Source organism: Bacillus rossius, chromosome 16 (genome assembly GCF_032445375.1).
Source record: "Bacillus rossius redtenbacheri isolate Brsri chromosome 16, Brsri_v3, whole genome shotgun sequence".
Classification (NCBI taxonomy): Eukaryota; Metazoa; Arthropoda; class Insecta; order Phasmatodea; family Bacillidae; genus Bacillus; species Bacillus rossius.
In genome coordinates, this window is record NC_086343.1 from 41,477,144 (window position 1) to 41,502,409 (window position 25,266).

At 40.1% G+C, this 25,266-nt stretch overlaps 1 protein-coding gene across 3 annotated transcripts in view; it reads left to right on the top strand.

The window, feature by feature from the left end:
* The first annotated feature begins 339 nt into the window (after nucleotides 1-339).
* LOC134539914 (peroxynitrite isomerase THAP4-like) overlaps nucleotides 340-25,266 on the top strand; it is a 38,409-nt gene continuing 13,482 nt past the window's right edge. Inside the window, exons 1-6 of one of the 3 annotated variants that reach the window (XM_063382262.1) lie at nucleotides 340-589; nucleotides 681-867; nucleotides 2,284-2,409; nucleotides 10,191-10,268; nucleotides 12,590-12,848; nucleotides 16,617-16,802. In XM_063382262.1, coding sequence (XP_063238332.1) covers nucleotides 516-589; nucleotides 681-867; nucleotides 2,284-2,409; nucleotides 10,191-10,268; nucleotides 12,590-12,848; nucleotides 16,617-16,723 — 831 coding nt within the window. In that variant the 5' untranslated portion in view covers nucleotides 340-515 and the 3' untranslated portion in view covers nucleotides 16,724-16,802. Of the gene's footprint in view, nucleotides 603-680; nucleotides 868-2,283; nucleotides 2,410-10,190; nucleotides 10,269-12,589; nucleotides 12,849-16,616; nucleotides 16,803-25,266 lie in introns of those variants that run through there. The other 2 variants (XM_063382263.1, XM_063382265.1) reach the window with 2 other exon arrangements.

Consider the following 25,266-nt stretch of genomic DNA (forward strand, 5'->3'; position numbering starts at 1 on the left):
CCGAACGTGGTAGGGAACCGAAACTACGTGAGTTGTAGGCTTCCCGCCAAAAACGGCATACGAATTTCGGTAAAAGTAAATACTGATACAAATATTAAGTGGATTTTACATGGAGAAAAAATTGAAACACGGTAGACCACAAAATCTTAGTTTTTTATATTTAAATAACACAATGATTTGTTAATTAATCATTAAAAATATTTAAATAACACAATGATTTGTTAATTAATCATTAAAAATATTTAAATAACATAATGATTTACTAATTAATCATTTAAAATATTTAAATAATGCAGATGCATATTGGATACCCAATTCTTATATCAATGGATGTGATGTAATATATTATTTATCATATTTGATGCAAAAAAATATAAAATTCTGAAACTCGAACTGACTCGACCTCTTCAAAAATTGTGTGGCTCGAACACGACTCGACTCGAAATATGAATTGCTAAACTCGGCTCGACTCGACTCGAAGCCAAATAACCTCAACTCGTCCATCTCTATAAACAATGTTATTTTTTTTTAAATTTCTTTTTAATTTTTACACTACAGATTTTCCTCATATTACTCTACATAATGAAAAGTAATTACAATAGGTATATAGAATGACAGATAGGTCTGTGTGCTGAAAGTGTCGAGTGAAAATGTATAAATATTATTATTTTATTTTTCAGATTCCCAAAAAATTCAGAAAAATGTAAGCTGTGGGTTAGGGCCCTCGGACGCAGGAAATGGCAGCCCAGACAAACCAGCTTCATATGCTCGAAACACTTCGTGGAGGAGGACTTTGACCGCACGTCACCGTTCCGCATCCACCTGAAGAGCAGCGCGGTGCCCAGCGTGTTGCTCGACCTGCGCGAGGTACGGCTGTATCCCCGGCGCACCACACAACAGTTGCTTTCTGTAACATCCTCAAAAAAAAAAAAAAAAGGATTTAAGTTCAACATCTTATTTTGTAAATTGTTGCCCCTGATGGAAAATGAGTAAAGTTTCAAACATATTAGTTCCAAACTTGCACCCAGTCATTATGCGATCAAAATTTTGTCATAGTCAAAGTTAAGTTAAAATTTTAAAATTTCTCCTTTCGTCCCATTTACAATATGTTTACTTTGGAAATATTTCTGTGATTAGGTTTTTTTTTTTTTTTTTTTTTTTTAAGTAACAGTAAAACATTGTGTAGCAGAAATGAGTGACCTGCCAGACCACTTAATCATAATGTGTCTTAGAGACAAAATACTAAATTTGCGTAAAAATTAGCTGCTGAATGTGGCTCTGAAAATAGTTGGAACTTTTCAAATCTGTAAACTGTGTTTGCTGCAGTTTTAGCGGAAATCAATTGCTCAAAGTCCAGCAGCAGTTCATTCACAGCGGTGAGGTTACTAGCGGTGTCAGTGAACGAAAGGTAAAGTTTTGAAACTGGGAATAGCTCATCCGTCTGCGGTGCAGCAGTCGTTGATCCTGTGCTTGAAGCTCGCCTGTCCTGTCGGGGTGCCTCTCACCAAGTGTTTTATTTTGGTGATCAGCTCGCTCATTCACCGCTTCGTTCCTGCCGCCAACACATGCACACACGTCACTTGAGTGCATTGCATTTCTTCGCAAATGTTTGGGTGTCCAAGAAAAGTTACATTTTAAGTATTTTTTTCTGAGAGGTTTAAACAGTTACAAAGTTAAGGGGCCCGCCTCGTCAGGGGTGAGTGCGTGTTGTGAGGCGGGATGTAAGCGCGACGCTCGCTGGTGCTTCTAGCGCGGCGTCTCCTCTGGACTGGCGCGCAGTCTTCTCGTCGTGTTTAGAAACATACTATGTTTATAAAAGAAGTAAAAACATATAAAAATAAAGCTAAACACACCAAAATCTCCTATTTAAAAAAAAGGGGGGTTGTCTGTAAAGTCGGTTTACGGACGATAATTTTACGTGATAACGTCATAAGAAAACATTGATGAAAAATTGCATACTTTTTAAGTTTCAAATATTATTTACAGTTTTTTGCAAATTTAATTTAAATAATTTGTTTAAATATAATTACGGACAACTAGTTAAAAAGCCCCTCTTAACCTGTTTGATATTATAGAATATTTTCTCGCACGGTGGTTGGCCGGTTCTTGCGCTCTCGGCTCAGGCGGAACGTGATAATTTTTTGTGCGTGCAGCCGGCGTTCATCAATTTATAAGACATTATCACGTCAAAAAATGGTTTTGACTGGAAACGCACACAAAATCTTATCTATTATTTAGTTGCAGTGCAGCTGCACAGACTGACGAATGCTTGCTCTCTGCCAGGATGTGAAGGAAGAGCCCGACAGTGAAACTTCGACGTGCGCCGTGGGGAATGCTGCCTCGCTGCCCCCGGCCACGGACCCTGCGGTGTCGCCGGCCACACGTCGCTCAGACTCGGTTTCAGCAAAGGTAATTGCAGTGACAGTTGTCTGTACAGCATCAGTCATCACAAACAACAGGTCCATCGTCCATTCGCAAACACCTAGACATGACTGTCTGAGGGATTGCTCCCCTTTTCTTTGTTAACCCAGCCCTCTTAGCCGTCAGACCCTACCGGCCTGGGGCCTCCACGGGTGTGGATACGGATACGCCGTATACGTGAAACAGGAGAGGTGTTAGAGATCAAGCTATGTCCAGAGGCTGAGGCTACCCATCCCAGCATAGACACCGCCTTCACTCCCCGTCCTCACTCAGCTGACCAGACAAGTGGCTGCGTCCTTAGCTCTTAAACATTATCGTCACTGCTGGCGCCCACATCACACTGGGACCCAGTGAACCCGTGGTCCGGTGGAGGCCTATCCAACCTCTGCCAGATGTCCAGGCTAGTACCGGAGCTGTGTCGTCGCTCACCACGTCGACTCCGCATCGGGCTAGGGAACCCTTGAGCCTGCTCCAAGCGATCGGAGCACCACTACCAAGTACGAGGCCTACCCAATCAGAATCCAGGACCTTGGAGGAAACCTCAGCGGGGGCACATTCAATCTTTAGTGGATTCTTTCCATACTACTACCAACTTGGCGTAGATTCGGCAGACCGTTCACCAGCTAACGGAGCCCGCCGCGATGTTGGCCAAGTCCTCACGTGTCCTCACGTGCACAAGCATCGAGCGGAAACTCATCAGCTGACGTCGCCGTAGATGACGCACCGCCTGAACCTGTCTGGTGGACGAGTTGGGATGAGGTGGGATTGGGGCAACTACAAATTATGGTTTTAGGGGAAACCTGTTAGCTCATTGCAGCTAGAGCAGTTCCTCACTTGGACTGTGCCAGGTGACAAGATGGGAGAGTGGAGTGCTTCTGTGGCAGCATCTATAGTGGTTACGCCAGGACAGCAAGTATGATTCATTCCCTCATAGTTCCTGACAGGCAGGGGTATTTCTGACACAATAAAGCACAAAACAAAGTTGGAAGTATTTTCTTATCTTACAAAATTTATGTGCGTATGTACATTAAGACAGGAACATGCACAGTTTTACGCATCCACGCAATTGTTCAAAATGTCCTGTGTTGTTGATGGAGATGGAGTCTCTCCCTGCTCTCTTGGCAATAAATGTTACATTAAGAAATATAATCTCTCTAGTGCCCCACGGTTGTTTTTTTTGCACTTATTGCAGAGTTAGGATCAAACTTTGGACATCCTATGTTATTTTTCTTAGTTTAGGTGAGAAAAAAAACTGGTATCCGATCTTAGTCATTCTCCTTTTAAATACTTTGAAGTTTGAACCTATATAAGAGACTACCAGTTTTTTATGAGAGTGATCTCGGTATAAAACTGGCTGGTAGAACTAAATGTTATCTTTTATATGTGATATTCAGGACATTCTGTGCACTTTCAATGTCATGTCTACATTCTGAAGCCTCTGGTATTCTGATGCATAGCCTTGCTGCGAGTTCCAGAATCAAAGACTTTCATTCTGCATCCAATCGTATCATCATCAAATTTAATTAATACACATTCAGGTAATTCGCCTTCTTTGATTTGTTTTCTCTGAAGAGCAAGACACTTTAATTTTCTTCACAATCCCTATTGCTCCATTTACAAGCCGGTTTGAGACCGATATACTTTGCCGTAGCATGACCGGGAAGTTTTCAGCCAACTTCAGCGTTGATAATAAACGTCCGCAGTTATTTGACCTGTTTTGGAACGACAATGTTTGGTAGCGTCTTTCCATAAGTGATTATTACACGAGACTCATCAACGTTTATGGTGCAAACTCTGCGTGTTTTCGCATTTGCTGCTGTCATGGTATCGTTGTAAGCATTCACTTGTTTCACAGTGGGGTAGATTCGAACTGCAACTCCGCCAGAAAACTTCCCTATTTAAGATATTCTGCGACATTCACATAGCAGTGACATCTGAATGGTAGTTAATTCACCAACTCGCAAATTAATTAACAGACCAATAAATTCACTATTGTTTCATTGGCGCATAATTATGTCAGCTTGCGAAATGAAAACGTATGCTACAAACTAATTTCTGTTGCAAAACAATATTGTTGTAAAAAATGGAGGCTGTTGCATAATTCACTTATTAGTAAGATTTTAACTCCGTCAAATAATTTTTTGTTGTTTTGAAATTCCTGTAGCCTTAAATAGATAATTCTCAAATTATAGTAGGAGACCATTGAAATTTCGTCAATGACAAGCCAATTTACATGGCTCCACCTGCATTTCTCCTGTTGAAGCTTCTGTCCAGTCAAACGTTTAACTGTCTTGGTGTTGTTTTTTTCGACAGGCAGTTAAAATACGGAATGAACAGTCTTTGCCAAATATATGCCAGGCAGCAACTCCAGTTAAGGATGTAACTTCAACATATTTTGGTTTGAATAATGCACTTTACTTAATTCATGTGGTACAGTAAGCTTGATACAAAACGTTTTCAATTGTATTTGAGCATCGAGAACACGTTTCTATCCTAATGACCAAAACTAATTCTGGAAGCAATTTAACACTGTGTTGCAGATGAAGTAATTTTTTTGTATAAGACACATGGTACATCTGCAAAAACGTTAATAGCTGTTCAAAATTGTTCAACTCCTAACATATTTCTTAAATGGTGTGGTGTCTTCAATTGTTTAGTCAACTGTCCCTTTCTTCTGAAGTTTCATTAAGTTTCATCTGTGAGGAATAATTACGTAATGTGCTTAATTGTTGTGATATCTATTCATCAGATTCATTGGCTAGCCACTCATGAAATAAATTTAAACGATGAGAACGTTCTTCCTGATTCGTTAAAAAATCGCTCGCGAATTCGACTAAGCCGATGAACACATTCTTCCTTGGTTTCACTGGCCATTCGCTTGCGAATTAAACTAAGTCGATGAGCACTGTGTTCAACATCTGCATTTTTTAAATTATCACTTATAATGGTAAAACAATGGTCTCGATTGTCTTTACTTTTGTTTCTTAATTTAGTTAATAAATAAACTCTCATACCTGACAATATATTTTCTTGTCCCTATGTTTTTATTTTTCATCTTTCATCTTCAGTTTCAACTAGCCATCATTTTCTCATTTGATAAGTGTCACATGGTCTGCCCATCACTAAAAATTGAAAAAAATAAACATTTAAAAAAAAAAAAAAAAAAAAATTTTCTTCAAAATACACAAAGTTCACTTAAAGGCAAAAAAATAAATGTTGTATACACCAAATTAATACTTAATTGTAGTGAACTTTGTGTATTTTGAAGTTGGTTATTTTTTAAAAAAACGTTTATTATGCGGGTGTTCTCAGTATAAAGTTTGCTCTTAGAACTACATGGTTTTTTTATGTGTATGATATTCTGGATATTCTGTGCACTTTCAATGACACATCTGTTTTCTGATGCCTCCGGTATTCTGATGCATAGCCTTGCTACTGGTTCCAGAATCAAAGACTTCAATACGCGTCCTCTTAGGCCTTCTCAATCGAAATGCAGATATTTGTTCAAGATTGCACCCCCTCCAAGCAGCTAATTCAGGCTTTTCAACCAGAATCTTTCTCTTTGACACTTTTTTCCATTGGAACTTTATCTTCAATAAGTATCTTGGTATTCCATGCTACAGTTTCAAATGCAGTCTTCTTGCAATGCCTTATTCAACTTCTTTAATGTCGTAACCAATTTTCTAACAGTTTAAAACTCCTGAATTTTTCTCCACACAGCACCGTGTATAAAATCCTCTACTTCTATTAATTTCCTTTGGTCAGTTTCCTTACCTGTAGGTGTTGAAAAAGTCAAACTGGTTTTGCTTTTGGCCTTACCCTCCCTTAGAATTCAAATCGGATTGTGTCACTTAGATCAACTGACATCTGGGAGGCAGTTTACCAATAACCACCTCCTCTTCTCGACACGTCTTCACGCGACCAGCCGGTGACATTGGGGTCCGCTTAGGTTCTTTTGCCTCTTGTCACCTTATAACCATATTCTCACCCTTGACACTCTCAGATTAATTGTTCAGTATTTTAGTTGTGTATCACAGAGAGAGCAACCTGGGTGAATCATAGTGAAATGGTTATATCTAATGCTTTTGTTTGCGTGGTGTGATGGTTACACATTTAATGTGGCTGCTTAATAGTTAAGTCTTGTGTCTAAATTTGTGTTTCTGCCAACAATAATCTAGATTATTGTCCTGGTTTATTTTTGTTTGTGCCCTTGGGCTAGTTTTAAAATTTTTGTGCCATGATGAACTTGAGTGCGTCTTCTGACAAGACACTATAAAGTCAACGTTTGTACTTTATAGAAATATTTATATTGATCAATTTTGGTGGTTGCAGAAGTCGAAACAAAAAATGGTTTGATTTATGATATGCAAATCTTTACAAATTTTAAATAAGCTAAAACGTTATTTTGTCTCTGGAAGTATGCTTATCTTTGGTTTTTTAAAAAAGGTAATAAATTTGTTGTTTATTACTATATTTGTAAAGAATAGGAGATTCATTTTGATTATATTTTGCTTGCGTTAAAGCATTGATTTTTTTTTTGTTTAAAGAAAAATTGTAGAATCGCGTGTTACAAACAAGGACAAGTAAAAATATTCTTTTAGAATATTCGGTTTGTTCCATTTTTCGGTCATTGATAATATGCGTCCGTAATTTTAGCAGCAAACTGGAAACTTCGTATGATTTGAATTAATACTTAAAAGAGATATCGAAGAGCTGTTATAGTAACGGTAAGATTTATTTATCGATATATACCAAGAATTAAGTAAATTTATTGAAAATATTGTGTTTTGATAAGAATTGTTAATTATCGTCGAAGATTTCAACACTAAAATTCACGGAAGAACATGCAACAAAACTTTTATACTAGAACGAAGATCTGCCTAATTATGTTACCTTAATCGACGCAAAGAAGAACGGTTAAAATATCTTGAGGATTTGAGAGAGAGACAATTCAATTATTCAATCGACGACGACTGAACCACGTTAAAATAGGAAAGGCGCTGCAGTTTTGACGACACGAGCTAATAAGAAGACGTCTTGGGAGCCTAGCAGGAGGACAACCCAGCAGCCCGGTCCGCGAGAAGGACCGACTCGACGGCGCAAACTAAGAAGGAGGCGGCCCACGAGCCGAGCAGTAGAACAGCCCAGCAGTCCGGTACGAGAGGAGGACTGAGTCAACGACCTACCAGCTATCCAGAGCAGGAGAGCCAGCTACACGCGGATCGTCGCAGAGTCCTGGTCATCGAGGAAGTCAATACGTCTGTAGAGGCTATAACTGTCACTGAGGTCGGTTTTTTTTTTTTAGTCCCGTCCAGTCGTCGATTTGAAACGTTTCCCGTTTGTTGAATTTCGCGAACATTATTTTTTTTATAAAACCATTGATTTTCGCCTGAAAGACTTACCAGCGTCATAATTTAAATCCAAGTCTGAATCTCTTGTTCTATAATTATTAGAATAACTAAACTAATTAATTTAAATTAACTCTCGGGATCCCAAGACTATTGAATAGTAAATATCTGTTTGGAATTCTTTCAGGGCATTAAATTTGATATAAATGTTAGTCTCTGATGTAGTAATGTTTCACCAACACTCAGTGGTCCACGCTCACTGAGTGCTTTCAATCCTGGCTTAATACATAATTTTACTTAATTTGAACTTACCACAACTTAACTTTCAACAGAAACATATAGAATTATTGAATCGTTTACATGATATAAAACAAATTGTTGATATATTTACACTACACTAACTTTGAATGAGTTTTTTTTGTTTTGTTTTGAATTGGATAAACTTGTTACATACATACACAAAGAATTTCAAGCATTCTAGAATAAGTTAATAGTCTAGTAGGATAAAAATGTGATCAATGTATGTATAATAATAATTGTACCCTGCAACGGCTCTGCCGCACTCACATTAGGTCTAAAATACACCTACTTTAGTTACAGACGCAATTTTACTTTTATTTACGACACATAAACTAGTTACATTGATTTACCTTGATAATTTTAGCTGTTTGAACCAAGAACATATTGTTACGATCGCGCTTGGCTTCAGTGCTTGGCGTCGCCGCGCTCGTTCGGCCTGTCTGCGCCCCCTTCCACCTGCATCCTCTCCCTGGTATCTCGTGCCATACTATCTCGCGACATCCTGACTGTCGCGGCGCGCACCTGCCTCAGATCGAGTTACTTAAGGGAGGCCGCACTGTGGAATGGAGGGACTCAGACATGTTTATCGGTGTGTTTTGTGGGAACCCGATGCTTGTTGAGTTTATCGGCGTTCTTTGAGCAGCCGCCGCGTCCTTCGAGGACTCACGACGCGTTTCTGGGCATTTCGACGACGAAGGTCGCGCGATATCTCGGAGACATGCCCGATTGTTCTGGACGGGAACCCAAGGGCTATTTAAGGAGGTTGGGCCGACCTTCGAGTCGGGAGTAGGAGTCGGAGTGGGGAGTTCTCCCGCGGCGGAGTTTCCGGGCGATAGTGCCGCGGGTGCGGCAGAGTGGCGAAGTCCTTGGACGAAGGTTCCAGGGCAGGGAGTGAGTGAGATCAGTGGAGTCGGGAGTTTCCGGGCGAAGTCCTTGGACGAAGGTTCCAGGGCAGGGAGTGAGTGAGTTCAGTGGAGTCGGGAGTTTCCGGGCGATAAGAGTCGCGGGCGCGGCGGAGTCCCGAGTGAAGTGGCGAGCGAGTCGTCGTGTGGGATCTCAGCGAAGAGTGTGACGGCGGCGGCGGAGTGCGGCGACGGAGTCCCGCGGCGGAGACCCACGAGGGGTGTTGCGGCGAGAGTTGCGCCGGAAGTGCGGCCCAGCGAGGTGTGTGAAACGTGTGACTGGGGAATTGACATTTCTTTAAGTGTAGTTAATTATTTGCCATCTTAAAAGATTATTTGTAAGTGACAAGTAGTGGTAATAAATAAAACTGTGTGTGTGAAATAAAATCTATTAATTGGGCTATCCTTTACGAACCCCCGCAGGTAAATCGTAACAATATAATTCATTTTTTTTTAAACTGACGGAACTCGACGGTTGTGAAAATTTGTTAAAGAAACATAATCAATTTTTTTTAGCTTCACACACCTGTTGGTACGTCAACACGCTTTGTAACTTAACTTTAGGAATGTTTCCTTAAGGAATGTTGCTCCCATTTCTCATTATTTTAAGTTACTTTAATATATGAAGGGGCTGACTATAATTTAGTTTGTCTGACTTAGTCATCAAAATCATCTCTGAAATTTTAAATAAAATGTAACTTGTTTTGTGAGTTAAGCGCTAGTCCCGCCATATAATCCATTGTATTTAATGTCTTGTAATTTCTTGTGTACATTGTAACATTTTGCTAGTGATTATCTTCCTAAAGTTTGCTTTTTAATTCAGGCACATAATATATTTTTTTACTCGTGTACAATTTTTTGAGTAATTTTGTGAGAAATTAACATTCTTGTGTAATTTTTCAGGCTTAATTATATTGTCTTGCGGTAGTGTGTACCATGTTGTTTTTTTATTGGCCTTGGAATGTAGCTTGCTATCACAGACAACATGCGCTTTTGTTTTCAACTTTCACAAATCTATGCTTTCTTTGTAACAGAACAAAGTTTTCCTTGCCTACACATTTATGCATGTTCATCAACTGATGGTGTCTTGAGCAGATTGCAGTGTCCGGGGATAGAGGTAGTCCCTGGACGCTGCAGCCTGGTTGTGGGGGGGCCGGCCCGGGGCATGCGGGGATGTGTTGAGCCGACGGCGTGACTGTGACGGTGGGATCCCTTGCAGGTCGCGGCCAGTGGCGCGGGGGCGGACACGAGTCAAGAGCACAACATTGCTGCGTTCCTGGCCGACCCGCTGAGCGAGGTACTGTGTCTGGTGCTCCACAGCCGAGCGAGGTACTGTGTCTGGTGCTCCACAGCCGAGCGAGGTACTGTGTCTGGTGCTCCACAGCCGAGCGAGGTACTGTGTCTGGTGCTCCGCAGCCGAGCGATGTACTGTGTCTGGTGCTCCACAGCCGAGCGAGGTACTGTGTCTGGTGCTCCACAGCCGAGCAAGGTACTGTGTCTGGTGCTCCACAGCCGAGCGAGGTACTGTGTCTGGTGCTCCACAGCCGAGCGAGGTACTGTGTCTGGTGCTCCACAGCCGAGCGAGGTACTGTGTCTGGTGCTCCACAGCCGAGCGAGGTACTGTGTCTGGTGCTCCACAGCCGAGCCAGGTACTGTGTCTGGTGCTCCACAGCCGAGCCAGGTACTGTGTCTGGTGCTCCACAGCCGAGCCAGGTACTGTGTCTGGTGCTCCACAGCCGAGCGAGGTACTGTGTCTGGTGCTCCACAGCCGAGCGAGGTACTGTGTCTGGTGCTCCACAGCCGAGCCAGGTACTGTGTCTGGTGCTCCACAGCCGAGCGAGGTACTGTGTCTGGTGCTCCACAGCCGAGCCAGGTACTGTGTCTGGTGCTCCACAGCCGAGTCAGGTACTGTGTCTGGTGCTCCACAGCCGAGCGAGGTACTGTGTCTGGTGCTCCACAGCCGAGCGAGGTACTGTGTCTGGTGCTCCACAGCCGAGCCAGCTACTGTGTCTGGTGCTCCACAGCCGAGCGAGGTACTGTGTCTGGTGCTCCACAGCCGAGCGAGGTACTGTGTCTGGTGCTCCACAGCCGAGCCAGGTACTGTGTCTGGTGCTCCACAGCCGAGCGAGGTACTGTGTCTGGTGCTCCACAGCCGAGCCAGGTACTGTGTCTGGTGCTCCACAGCCGAGCCAGGTACTGTGTCTGGTGCTCCACAGCCGAGCGAGGTACTGTGTCTGGTGCTCCACAGCCGAGCGAGGTACTGTGTCTGGTGCTCCACAGCCGAGCGAGGTACTGTGTCTGGTGCTCCACAGCCGAGCGAGGTACTGTGTCTGGTGCTCCACAGCCGAGCGATGTACTGTGTCTGGTGCTCCACAGCCGAGCGAGGTACTGTGTCTGGTGCTCCGCAGCCGAGCGAGGTACTGTGTCTGGTGCTCCACAACCGAGCGAGGTACTGTGTCTGGTGCTCCGCAGCCGAGCGAGGTACTGTGTCTGGTGCTCCACAGCAGAGCGAGGTACTGTGTCTGGTGCTCCACAGCAGAGCGAGGTACTGTGTCTGGTGCTCCACAGCCGAGCGAGGTACTGTGTCTGTTGCTCCACAGCCGAGCGAGGTACTGTGTCTGGTGCTCCACAGCCGAGCGAGGTACTGTGTCTGGTGCTCCACAGCCGAGCGAGGTACTGTGTCTGGTGCTCCACAGCCGAGCGAGGTACTGTGTCTGGTGCTCCACAGCCGAGCGAGGTACTGTGTCTGGTGCTCCACAGCCGAGCGAGGTACTGTGTCTGGTGCTCCACAGCCGAGCGAGGTACTGTGTCTGGTGCTCCACAGCCGAGCGAGGTACTGTGTCTAGTGCTCCACAGCCGAGCGAGGTACTGTGTCTGGTGCTCCACAGCCGAGCCAGGTACTGTGTCTGGTGCTCCACAGCCGAGCCAGGTACTGTGTCTGGTGCTCCACAGCCGAGCCAGGTACTGTGTCTGGTGCTCCACAGCAGAGCGAGGTACTGTGTCTGGTGCTCCACAGCCGAGCGAGGTACTGTGTCTGGTGCTCCACAGCCGAGCGAGGTACTGTGTCTGGTGCTCCACAGCCGAGCGAGGTACTGTGTCTGGTGCTCCACAGCCGAGCGAGGTACTGTGTCTGGTACTTCACAGCCTTCGGGCAACATGCGGACACTTGCACCCCGTTTCATGGCCATTCACGACACAGTTTCTGGGAATCATATTGAATTCTAATTGCGTTGTAATTATCTCTCTAAATAAGACTCTTAAAGAAGTGAAACTAACATAGCTAATATTATTGAGTTTAGGAAAAGTTAAGATGTATGGTTTATACTGTGTAAACAAAACATTTTGTGAAATTTCCTTTTTTTTATTCAGTCAGTAAGTTTCTATAGTTTGGTATGGTTTTTATGCCTCATCGACAAATATTGCAGAAGGAGTGATAATGAAACAGTATAAAGCTGAAATGAGGATTGTATGGGCTGGGATGTTGAGCGGGGGGAAGGCGTGTCTGTGCGCAGCGCGAGGTGGGCCCCCGCGGCTGCGCGCTGTGCGGGCGGCACGCGGGGCCAGCGGGGGCCTCGCGCGCGCCCCTGTGCCACGTCCCAGCGGTGTGTGTCTGCGCAGCGCGAGGCGGGCCCCCACGGCTGCGTGCTGTGCGGGCGGCACGCGGGGCCAGCGGGGGCCTCGCGCGCGCCCCTGTGCCGCCGGCTGGCCGTGCTGGCGGGGCGCGCCGGCCTGCGGCCGCCCCCGGGCTCCGTGCTGTGCGCACGCTGCGCCCACCTGCTCAGCTACGCGGACCGCCTCGAGCTGGAGCTGGGCCTGCTGCGCCGCACCGTCGCCGACTGCGTGTGCGCCACGCACCACCTCTGCCTGCCGCTCCCAGGTCTCCCTCACATTCATGTATTATGATGAGTGTCAGATTTGGTCTGTTGTCAGAACTAGCGACCCACCCCGGCTTTGCACGGGTGCATGCTGATACTAAATTAAATACACCATGTCTTTATATAACATTGATATAATAATAATTTTCTGCTCTCAATTTTGTTTGATTTTTACGGATGTAGGCCAATCTCTCAGATTCAATTTTTGCATACTGCTGTTTTGCTTGATATCGCTTCGTAAATAAGTCATTATTTCTCGTAAAAAGTAAAGGATAAAAATGGTTATTGTTGGTTATCCCTAAGAGATAGACTTATACCATCGCAGACTTTTTTTAGACCTTTTTAAGTTGTACAATACTGTAGTACATTATTTTGATATATCTTGTAGGGTTCAGCCAGCGTTTGCAATGTAAGCGCAAAAAAATGTGTTTATTTACGACATCACATTAGAAACCTCTAAAATTATCAGTGTTTCTCTACTATATTATGCATGTATAATACATATGTACCTTCCTTTTGACTCACTCTTATCTATTAAAAAAAAAAAACGCATCAAAATCCGTTGCGTAGTTTTAAAGATCTAAGTGTACATAGGGACAGACAGACAGTGGGAAGCGACTTTGTTTTATACTATGTAGTGATGACGTCAAACTTTAGACTTGCAACTCATGGATTAAATTAAGGCTGGGCGCACACAAAATCGGACAAGATGTGATGTGACATGTCCCGACACGGCGCGACACCACACTGCCTCATAGTAGCTCGGCACAGTCTTCTAGTGACAGCTTAACACTGTATTTACATTACATTATTTCTTCCTAAATACTTGAAATCTAATTGTTGTTTTGATACTTCTTCAAATGTAGATTGTAATAATATACATCTTTCTTGTACTAAACATACTACTGTATTTACTTGTAAAAGTGTCGCCCCTGGGTAGCTTCTTTAATTTACTTTATTGTACTTTTTATTATTTGTCATAATATAGAGCTACATCATGCGAGTTAATTAACAGAAAGCATATACAACATGGAATTGAGATAACATTAATACAAGAATGGGCCGGCCCTTATTAGAGAATTAACATAAGTATATTTAACAATTTTTAATTAAACTTCGTAATAAGTAAACACATTAAATTATCGTAGTCAGGTTCTTGATTTCAGATCGAAGAAACGTCGTGGTTAGATGCTAGTCCGAAAAACGTTTTAAAACATTGAAAGGCTGGCGATTTGGAGATTGTGGGATGTAGTGGGACAGCTGACGAGATGTCGGAGAGCCTGGGTCATCTGCCCCGATGGAGACTGATCCGGTCCTTGGTCCAGCACTTGTACTCTGTTACTTGGTCCCTGTCAAACAGGGTGATGTCTTCCAGGGCCTGCCCGCTGGTTGAGCAGGTGAGCGCGACGCGGATAATCCATGATTCTCAAAAATAAATATCTACGATGACTACTTTAGCTAGATTTACGTTGACTGACTAACGCCTAAACACTTCTATGTTGGGAAACATCCCTTGTCTAATCTGATCACGTCTTAAGAGAACAACACGGTGAGGCGTCCCGTTGATGTCTGGTTCTATGCCGTCAGTCCTGAATCACGGCGCGCAGTGCAGTAAGTTAGGGACGGCCGAGACTCGTAATTAAAAGCGTCGTTAACGAAAGAAAGGTGGGGTGGCTTCGGCTCTTGAACTGAAAGGTTCCGAACATTACCGAGGTGCTTGTCGAGGAAGGCAGACTTCGATATTTCGAAGTTGTTGGTACTGCCCGATGTCAGCGCGACCTACTGAGGTGTGGCTGAACTGAGTAGAGATCGACTTGCGCGAGTTGGTTGGTAGCAGTGTTAGGCTTATGGAGCTGACTGAGCCAGCACTCTGGTGGCCTGTGAAGTAACTACGTGGACTGGTTACTGTGAGAGACGCCAGAGGGCAGGCGTTCTGCGGGCGTTCAAACTCCCAGGGGAACAGATTTGCAAAACTACAGCTAGATGGCATAAGTATGTACTTCATGTACTACTGTCGTGGCCTTGGGGACAGGCTGAGCCTGGCCGGGGTTAGCAGCCGGTCAAAGACCCGGGGCGGTGTTCCCAGGAAAACCTGGAGAGGGGGGAGGGGTTAAAACTGCGATGCCAGTGGGAAAGGCGGTCTACAAGACCCGTAGGCGTGACTATACTTTGGCGAAGATGATTTGCGATCATGCCAAGGAGTGCTCGCGTCAGGCGAGGTCTAGGAACTGCCCGGTCCTAAGAGCTTGCAGGTCCTAGCAGTTCTCGTCACGAATCGGGGAAAAATTACAGGAGACATCCGTGCGCCAAGGCGGGAATAATAGAATCGCCCTGCTGGGTCATTGAATAGTAGGCACAATCAGATCTAGAGCTGGGAAAACTTGGGGAGATAAGTCTGACAAAGGTTGGATGGGAGTGTACAGGAGGATGAAAAAGTTTAAGTTCTTGCAACAGAGAAAAGACTGGTGACATTATTTAAGTTAAAAATATTCAAATTTAAAATTGTGCCAAAACTTATAGTTGGCGGCACACTAGCGTATCCCACCTAGAATAGATGCATGCAGTGCAACTATTTGCTCTCGGGGCAATGCTGGATGCTCTTGCCAAGTACAAACTCCAGTATGAAACTGTGCAGGTGTTTGTCACTGATGGTACAGCATACGTGACTCTCTGTTTCCAAACATCACAAGCTTTAGGTGATCATTTGCATCTGTCTGGTAGGCAATGCTTGGGTTTTGGAAATGGCATACTTAAATCAAGTAGTCACTGCTGTAAAGAGTGCTTTTCTGAACACTGAAAAAGGAAAGTACAAGTACCTCAACTACCTACTTGACAGAAACACATGGAGATGACAAACCAGCTAAGCTGTTTCCATCCCCATTGTTAACCTGTTGGAACAGCTGGTTTTTTTGGTTTTTTATTTAGCTGATTACTTCACAGATGATGTTAGTTCTTCAAAGTCCAGAAATGAAGGAAATAAACAACATTGGCAACAGTGAACAGGAGGTAAAATGTGTCACAGCTCAGGCAGCATTTGTAAAGAAGCATGCTAATGAAATGGTGGATTTGTTGACTTTTTTCTGTACCCAAAGTTGGAAACACTGTACTTGGGTTTGGGGAAGTTTCTGCCAGGAACAAAGATAGTCTTGGGAAAAGCTTCAGTTTTTGATACATTAAAAAAAGCGGCACGTTCAGCAAGACTCAAACTTTCTAAGTTGAAGGAAAAGATCTAAGTAGGGAATACTTCCAAAATGTTGCACAAGCCGTCAACCCCAAAATGTTCTGTACAACAAAGATGAGAGAGAAGCAGAAATAACAATGATGAGAAGATTTTTAAAATTACCCCAGACTGATATTTTCAGGGGTTACATAGAAATCGAATGTTTGGCTGAAAATGCTGTTAAGAAAGAGGAAAATGTGGATGTGGAGTGAATCTTACATGTTGTTTCTACAGATTATGGAGCGTTTTTGAAACTCTGTCTTCAAGCTGTTTCGACACCAACAAACATAGTTCACAGCAAAAGACTTTTATCCCATTACAATAATGTAACATACAGGAGAACAAAACTCAAGAAAGTAATGCTAAACTTTTCACAGCACTTTCATTTCAGTGTGATAACTGTCCCTAATTTTTAAAAAATCTTAATTAGGAAGTCTTTATTTGTAAGGTTACAAGAAAGTTTGAAGTAATATAATTTTTTTTTAGAAATATTTTATTACAAATTTTACAAGCCAAAATGCTTTTGGTGGTATTTACGGTCGGTTCGCAGATGCACGACCTGTGCAGATCACCGACAGTTTCCCCTTCACTGCTTTGAACTCCCTCCACGAGACCTACTGCCAAGTATGGGCCCGCCCCATTGTCCTCATTGGCTAGCTCCCCCGGGACCCCTGGGGGTGGCCCGAGCGCTGGAGCGCTCAGGCGAGCTGGGTATCAGGCGCTCAGAACTTTGCGAGAGGTGAGCGCAGCTTTCTGTGCCACTACCAGCATGTTGATATAGTTTAAATAAAAAACTATTAACGTCACTGATTGTTTATGTTTATCAATATTTCGTGAAATTTTGTTAGTAACAGAGCTTTTGAAGTTTAATTTTTACTAAATGGCCTTAGGTACACATTTTTTTCAGTTGTCTTTTTCTGTTTAATAGATATCTAAATTGGATGAAAAATTTAATTTCTTTAGAGTCAGTATCAAAGCATTAAAAATACATACATTACTTTAAATCTGGTCAAGACATTGTAACTATATTTTATTTTCTATTAGTTACAATATTTACTATCTAACTTTTAAAAATTGGCACGATGTATAATAGTCTCGATATTTAATGCGCACTTTGTACCAAACGTTAGTGTTCTTGCAGTTTGAAATTCTATATTTGCTTACGCGCTTGCCTTTTTTTCCTGGAAATACATTTTGTACGTACACTGACTATTTGCGCCGTAACTATTGCTGAAAACCAACGCGTTATTATGCTAATAGTTTATACAGTTTTATATATGAACTTAAAAAATTCAAGTTATTTATCCCTTATAGTTTAATTTCGTCATAAGTTATTAGAGAGCAGTTAAGATTTTTTTATATTTTGTAACTCATGTAAATAATTATTCTACTTGTACTTACTCTTTTTAATAATGAATACAATCAAACATTATATCCAAATATATGTGTGTGGATATATATATATATATATATATATATATATATATATATATATATATATATATATATAATCTTGTATCACCAAAAAATCCTTTAATATGACTATTTTGCTTATACATTGAATTACCTACATAAATGTTAGGATACTGGTCTGTGGTTTAACATTCCGCTAAGGAAAGTTCTTCAAAGGTTTGAAAAAATATATAAAATAAGAAAAACGTTTTAATATTTTTATAAAATTTGTCAAAGTTATCAGGTTCGAATTTTATATTATGTATCATTTCACCGTTACACACATTATTGCTTAAAGATTTAGATATATGGTTCCATTTTAAATGTTTTCTCTCTTTGCTTAACTATTAACAAATGATCAAGTTAACAGTATAAATGTCTCAAAACACAAATGTAGCAGTATACACAACACTCGTCAGAACTGAAATTATTGAGCTGCTGTAGTGGTCACAGCAACTAAGTATATTTGTGTCAAAATATATATGTTCAAACTAAAAAATTACCGTCGCGAATAATTAATTTATAAAGGAGAAACTTAAGGCAGGTTGTTTATTTTAATTAAATATTTTACTCAAGTGAATATACCTATGCGTCTTTTTATGGTATGAGTTTCACTTTAAGGTAAATTTAAAAGGAAATACCGCCTATTGTACTCGTATCCATGGCAAATTTTATATATTTTCTCGTTTCATGGTCCATAGACACCAAATCGATTGTCAACTCAAACTTTAGTATATATACATATATAGTACAAAATTATAGTTCCTCCCTCGTATACACAACATTGAATACGTACGAATTATGTATCAATCTTATAATTATTATCTAAATACTTTTATTTGAAACAGTTTTTTATGCGACGAGCCATTATTGCAGGGGTTAGAAAATTTTTTAAATAATTATGGTTTGGATATAAAAACACTCATAATTTCGTACCATGTACAATATTGAATACTTTTTTATAACCTTAAATTACTATACAATAACATGTTTTATTAAAAAAATATATACGACCAACTATTACTGCCAGGGTTGGCATAAACAAGCGTCGGAGGACGAAAAAATTAAAGTTCCCTTCCTACGCACAACATCGAATCCGTACGAATTTTTTATTAATCTTACAATGTTTGCCCAAAACTTTTGACTGAAACTAATTTTGATTATATGAACTGTTGCTGCAAGGGGTTGAAAAAAGAGAGGTTAAATTACAACTAAAATCGTAACTCCCTTAATAGGTTCACAATCAAATCCGTTCAAATTGTGAGTTCATTTTATAATTTTTATTCAAAACTTCATCTAAAAATATTTTTGATAATACGAGTCATTGTTGCAGAGGGCTGAAAAAATAAAGGAGCGAATTAAAAATTTTAGTCGTATTTATTTTTGACTATCTGACTGTTACCTCAAATCTTTGTCAAAAGAAAATTTTCATGCGACCACGTATTTGTGCGAATGATGAAAAAAAAAACTGTTTGAAGGTTTTAACCAATTGCATAACTACCAGTAGGCATAATAATAAATTAGTTTATACATTCAATGCTGGATGCATTCAGTTGAGAAAAAGAACATTTAATATATTTTCACTGCTTGGAGTATGAGAAAATATTTAATCGATTTATTATTTTTAAATATTGGTGAACATATAATTCATATAATAGGTACATTAAAATTTGTAATTGTTCCAGGAATTTGTAAAAGATTCCAGAACATTTCCAAAATAAATAATTCCTTAGAAATCTACTCACGCCTGTAGGAGGTGCCGAAAGGAATTTTTTTTTCATTTTGTCATGTTTTTATAATAATGTTGAGGTGATATATCATTGCCAATAAAGCCAAGTGACGCGGTATTAAAAATCTGGGTTAGAATTCCGAACCAGTCATACCGATTCATGTTTTCCATGGTTTCTGTAAATTACTTTAGGTATAAAAAGAGGTAGATTTTACTTGCAAGCCATGGCCAATACCTTCTGCAATATACCTGATTAGTATTAATGTGTGTTTCTGTCTCTAACGATCTCATGTTGACTAAACATTACCCACCCCGGTAAAAATGAAATAGTTGTACTGTTTACAAGATGTGTATAGAATTTGAAGTTCAAAAAGATTGGTTTGTAATAAATGTTCGTTAAACTTCAATCGTTATGCTACTTTATTTTTCTCAGATAAATCGTATTGGCACATAAAAAAAAAAGTGTTTTGTCAAGAGGTTCAAAAAGTGTGGATAACAGATCGGATAGCCCAGTTAATTAAATACAAATTGGTGTAAGGAATGGTTACGATGGTTTTGATTTTGCCAATTTTGTGCTTTGTAAATAACAGTAAAGAATATATTAGTATAATAAAACGCATAACAAAAATTTGTTATGATTGCGGTAGAAGGGTATACTGTAAAAGTAAAAAGAGTACTATTGAAAACCATGTAATTTTTTAATATAAATGTTTCAATTATCAAATTTACATTACTAAAGATAAACAACAATTTTGTTTGACAACTTAATGAAATTTTGACTATAATTTATTGTACCAAATGTTAGTTTTCTTGCGTTTTTAAATTCTATATTCGCTTACGTGCTTGCTTTTTTCCTGGAAATAGGCTAAGTTTTGTAGGTACGCTGACACTAATTGCGCCGTAACTATTGCTGATAACTAACCAGTAATTGGTAAAAAGAAAACGAATCTATAACAAACTAAATAAACATCATTAAAATAATTTGTATTTAAAAGAAATTATACTTTCATCACATAAAAAACTTCGTATTTTGAACAATCCAGTTTTCAAATTTCAGAAAATGTATGTAAACGAATAAATTTTAAAACACACAAAATAGGTTTTATTGATTACTATTTACAATTCCTTTTTCCTAGCATATTATTTGCCTTTATACTCTCATTAAATGATTTAATATTTCAATGTTTTTTGTTTACAACTTAAATACTCGGGGCGAACGTTCTGATATAGCTTAAGTCATTGTTACACATAAGTATTTTTATCTGTAGTTACATTGCGCAGCCTTATGGATAAGAAAAGAAAAATATTAAAATAAATACATCAGAGTTTGATTGATGCATGAACAAATAAATAAAAAAAATAATCTCGCTCGATCGAATCCTCTAAAACACAAAATATAGAGACGAAGTATCCGGCGTTCATAATGCCATGGGAGGTAGGTTGACAGCAAGATGTCCGCGACCCTTGGGGGGTGGGGGCTGGACGCTCCATCGTGAAAGAGTCTTTTCAAAGACAGGGGGGCTAGAAAAGAAAGCGAAAGCTTCGAGCTAAATAGAGGGCTGAGGCCAGATTTGTATTAGGTTTACGTAACGTTATTAAAAGTGAGGAAATGTAGGAAATGAATTTGAATGGCTGAATAAATGACTATATGAAATTAGAGTCAACTTATACCAACCTTCCTATTTACGTATTTATAATGATTTGGCAATTATTAATAGCTACAGATACAAAATAAAAATCAAATCATATAAAGCATTACATTTAAAATTTTATAAAGACATGAAATTTCAGAATAACTGGAGATAAGAAGTTCAAGTCAAATGATATGCTATCAAGCACCACACATTTTTATTTTTATGTTACATTTTTGAGACTTCCTATCATTTTTGAATCCAATTATAATTAAATTTTATTTCTTTTTAATTTTAGTTTTTATTGCTACAAAAGCATGTTTATTTTTTTTAAATATTAATTAATTTATTCTTGTTATAATTATGCGTACCGGCCGCGTTAAATTTATAAGCTGTTCTCAGCTAAAAACTGGAAAGCGAAACAATTGCATAAATATAAATAAGAACAGCAATTTTATATACAGTGTATACATTGAAGAAACTCATGAAGAAAGTGTTCAATTTGTTCGTCTGGAGTCTGTGTTTAAAATTCACTTACACCGTATGATCACAAGCCTATCTAAAATTTTGGTGACAGTTTAATTAATTTTTTACCAAGAAAATAAACAGTCAATAGTAGTGTGTAATAGCCGGTCCGGCGCCAGGCGTCTGGCGGTGGTATCTGTGCCGGGTCAATGACCGATTGCTCTGACGTCACGGCGGCCATCTTGGATGACCATGACCTTGATTTTGACCTTGACCTTGACCTTTGACCTTCAAAATTTGCCCAAATTTTGCCCAAAATTTCAATTGTTTTTAAAAATCCCGCCAAAAAATCTCAAAAAATTTTATAACTCAAAAATAAGGATTTCGAAAAACCTCAAAAGTCGTTTTGCCTTAGAAAAAATTCAAAATCCTAAAAACGACTTAAAAATCCTTGTCTACAGCCTCCGATAAACCATTTCTAGGAATAACGATACCATGACCGCCATCTTGGATTATGATGTCACCGTTGCAAATACCGTTTCGGCCACCATCTTTAAAATCTTTATTTATGATCCAATTTTAATGAAAAATATTTAAAAATTTAAAAAAATTCAATTAATAAAAAAGTTTAAAAAACATTCATTTACGGCATTGAGCTCGGAGTCCTCGGTTCTAACCCGATGAGTGCAAAAAAAAATATGGCGACCGATCCTTCCCTTACAGTGGCTACAGGCAGACTGACTCGCACCACTTTTTTCATAGCATATATATCATCAGGTAGTATGACATCATGTCCCCGATCTTGAAAATCCGTAATTTTTATTTTAGAAAAGCGGGAACAATTTTAAAAATCATTACAAAAATTAATAAATCGAATTAAATAATAAAAATCTTTAAAACCACCGTTGCACTTTTCGTTACGGCCGCCATCTTGAAAATCTGCAATTTCAATGCTAAAAATTCAGAAAAAATTCCAAAATTCATCAAAAAATTCACTCATTAAGGAAATGATTCATTCCTGTCCTTGGTTCAATCTCTGGGCGATACAAAACAACTTTAATTAAAAAAATACCACAAAAGTGACAGGTTTGGTAAGATAAAAACACCACAAGTTCTTTTAAAAAACAAAAATTTGTATTACATAAATTGTACACTACTACAAGTACAAAAAAAAACACAGACACATTTCTAAAGTCTTGTGGATTTCTCGATTCAAACAGTCTTCTTATTTTACGGACTAAGTCCTTTACATGTCCTTAAATGTCTATTCAGTTTATCAGGTCGACATATTGGTACACCACAATTTTCACACAAAGACGAATTATCGATTTCATTAAAAGGACAGTGATATATTTCATGTCATTTAGCACTTTCAATATTTGCTAATGTTTTGTTACAAAATATACAGCTTGATTCTGATGAATGTACAGCCAGTCTATCACAATTCCTAAGGTGTCGTTGTAATCTTCCATAGTGCATAAACTTGCTTAAACACCTGTTGCACTGATATTTAATGCGTTCAGAGTTATTATTACAATTGTGTATTACATAATCCTGTAATTTCAAGTTTTTGATCTTCTCACAGTACATAAAGTTGGGTGATGGAACACCGTTGGATGTCCCTTCCTTCATCAATGTCACTGGAACTGTTGACAACCATTGTAACACTGCTGATATGTTAACTTCTGAAGCCTTTGAGGTCTGCTCTGCGGAAGATGTTGCTCGCGTCGAAATCTCCTGCTGTGCTGAGAGAGTAGGTGTAGCTGTAGACGACGTTGTCATCAGGCTCTGTACTGATGATGGTAGACCTTCGATCCAGGTCGGTGTTGATAGTGGTAATGATGCCATCGAGTTCTCAAGAATAGCTAGATACTGGTATATTACGTTAGTCAAGTCTGACTATCCGATCCATTCATCACCGTAGCCAGAGACGGACTGAAGTTCATATCACCAGGGTCTCACTTATATATTCTCATTAGCTGGTACAACCTATGAGTCAAAACAATAACCATGTTCATTATACTTGCACTTAACTTTCTCGGAGCATTTTTTATAATGACGATGTAAGCTATCAAGACGTGAAATTAGTTTATTAACTTATTGCACTGAAATTGCATTCTTTTAACATTATTAGAACAACTGCTTCTTTCATGTCTGCGAGCATTTGAGGTGATAGTAAATGATGCGTCACAGTATTTGCACTGACACAATGTACGCTCTTCATTAATTGAAGTATTCAATGCTGATGATGAAACTAAAGCTGATGGTGGAACAGCACATATCGAAGTCTCCTCCAGTGTTGACATCGACGTTGCCAACGGGATCTGCTCCACCACCGTCGTCGCTGACGTCATGGTTCCCGTAGTCGATGGTACAACCTCCATCGTTAAAGTCGGTAAAGATGCAATCGAGTTCGCAAGAACAGCTAATTGACACGACTTATGCACCAGATTAAACAAACTAGGTGATCCTTACACCGTCGACGTCAGTAACAAACTGAGAGTCCTACTGTCTAGGACTCGCTTATATACATGCACTGGATGGAATAATATGCTAGTCAAATCAAGAACAATTTACTATAATACTAGAGTCAAAACATCATTAAAAATAGAAGCACCATCAACAAAAAAGCAGCACATTTGGAAGCACCATCAACAAAAAGGCAGCAAATTTGGAAGCACAATCAAAAAAGGCAGCACATTTTGGAAGCACCATCATCAAAAAGATACCATATTTGGAAGCACAATCAAAAAAGGCAGCACATTTGGAAGCACCATAAAAAAAGGCAGCACATTTGGAAGCACAATTAAAAAGGCAGCACATTTGGAAGCACAATTAAAAAGCAGCACATTTTTAACACACCATCAATAAAAAGGAAGCACATTCTACAAAACGAAAGCTCATTTAACGAAAAGGAGGTAAATTCTCACTTGCATTCAACTCGGTAGGATGCGATCGTCAGTGTTAAGTTAGGATATAATGTCTCCATCAATCTATGAATCCATCAGTTTGTAGTTCCGTAAGTCATTGGCTCCAATATTCATTGGCTCCAATATTCATTGGCTCCATCAGTCATTGACTCCAACAGTTTTTTGACTCCAAAAGTCATTGGCTCCTACAGTCATTGGCTCCAACTGCCTTTTGTTTCAACAGCTCCAATGATATTTGGCTAGAATGCTACGAGTCTAAGAGACTATGATGCCACAAGGCTACGAGTCTAAAAGGATCTAGCTGGTTACGAGTTAGACATAGCTGCGAGACTGCATGGCTAAAAGACTCCGTGTCTATGAAGCTACAAGGATACAAGTCTACTCGGCTCCAAATGTCTACAAGGCGACAAGGCTACAAGACCACTTGGATACAAAGCTTCAATTCTACGAGTCTACAAGACTCCAAAAACTACCTTCGAGTGTATAAAGCTCCAACTATTCCAGCAGCATTATATTATAAAATTACATGACTACGCGACTACGAACCATGAGGTTACGAGGCTATGTGACTATGAATCTTCAAGTTTACGAGACTGCAAGGCTACAGAGCTACGAAGCTTCTAGAACACAAGTTTACGTGACTTCGAGGATACAAGATTACAAGTCTTCATGAGTACTTGACTACGAAGCTACACGTCTACAAGGCTCCAATTGCCGCATCTGTCTTTGACAGAATTTTCTCTTTTGCTCCAACTGCTCCATCAGCAATATGTTATAAGATTACAAGGCTACTTGCTTACGTAGCTTCAAGTCTACGAGGCTCCAATGCATCATGACTACGAGACTACGAGCCATGATGTTACAAGACTATGCGATTGCGAGTCTTCAAGGTTACATGATCGCGAGGTTATAGGACTACAAAGCTTCCAGAACACATGGTTACGAGACTGCATGGCTAAAAGGTCGCATGGCTACGAAACTACATGACTAACT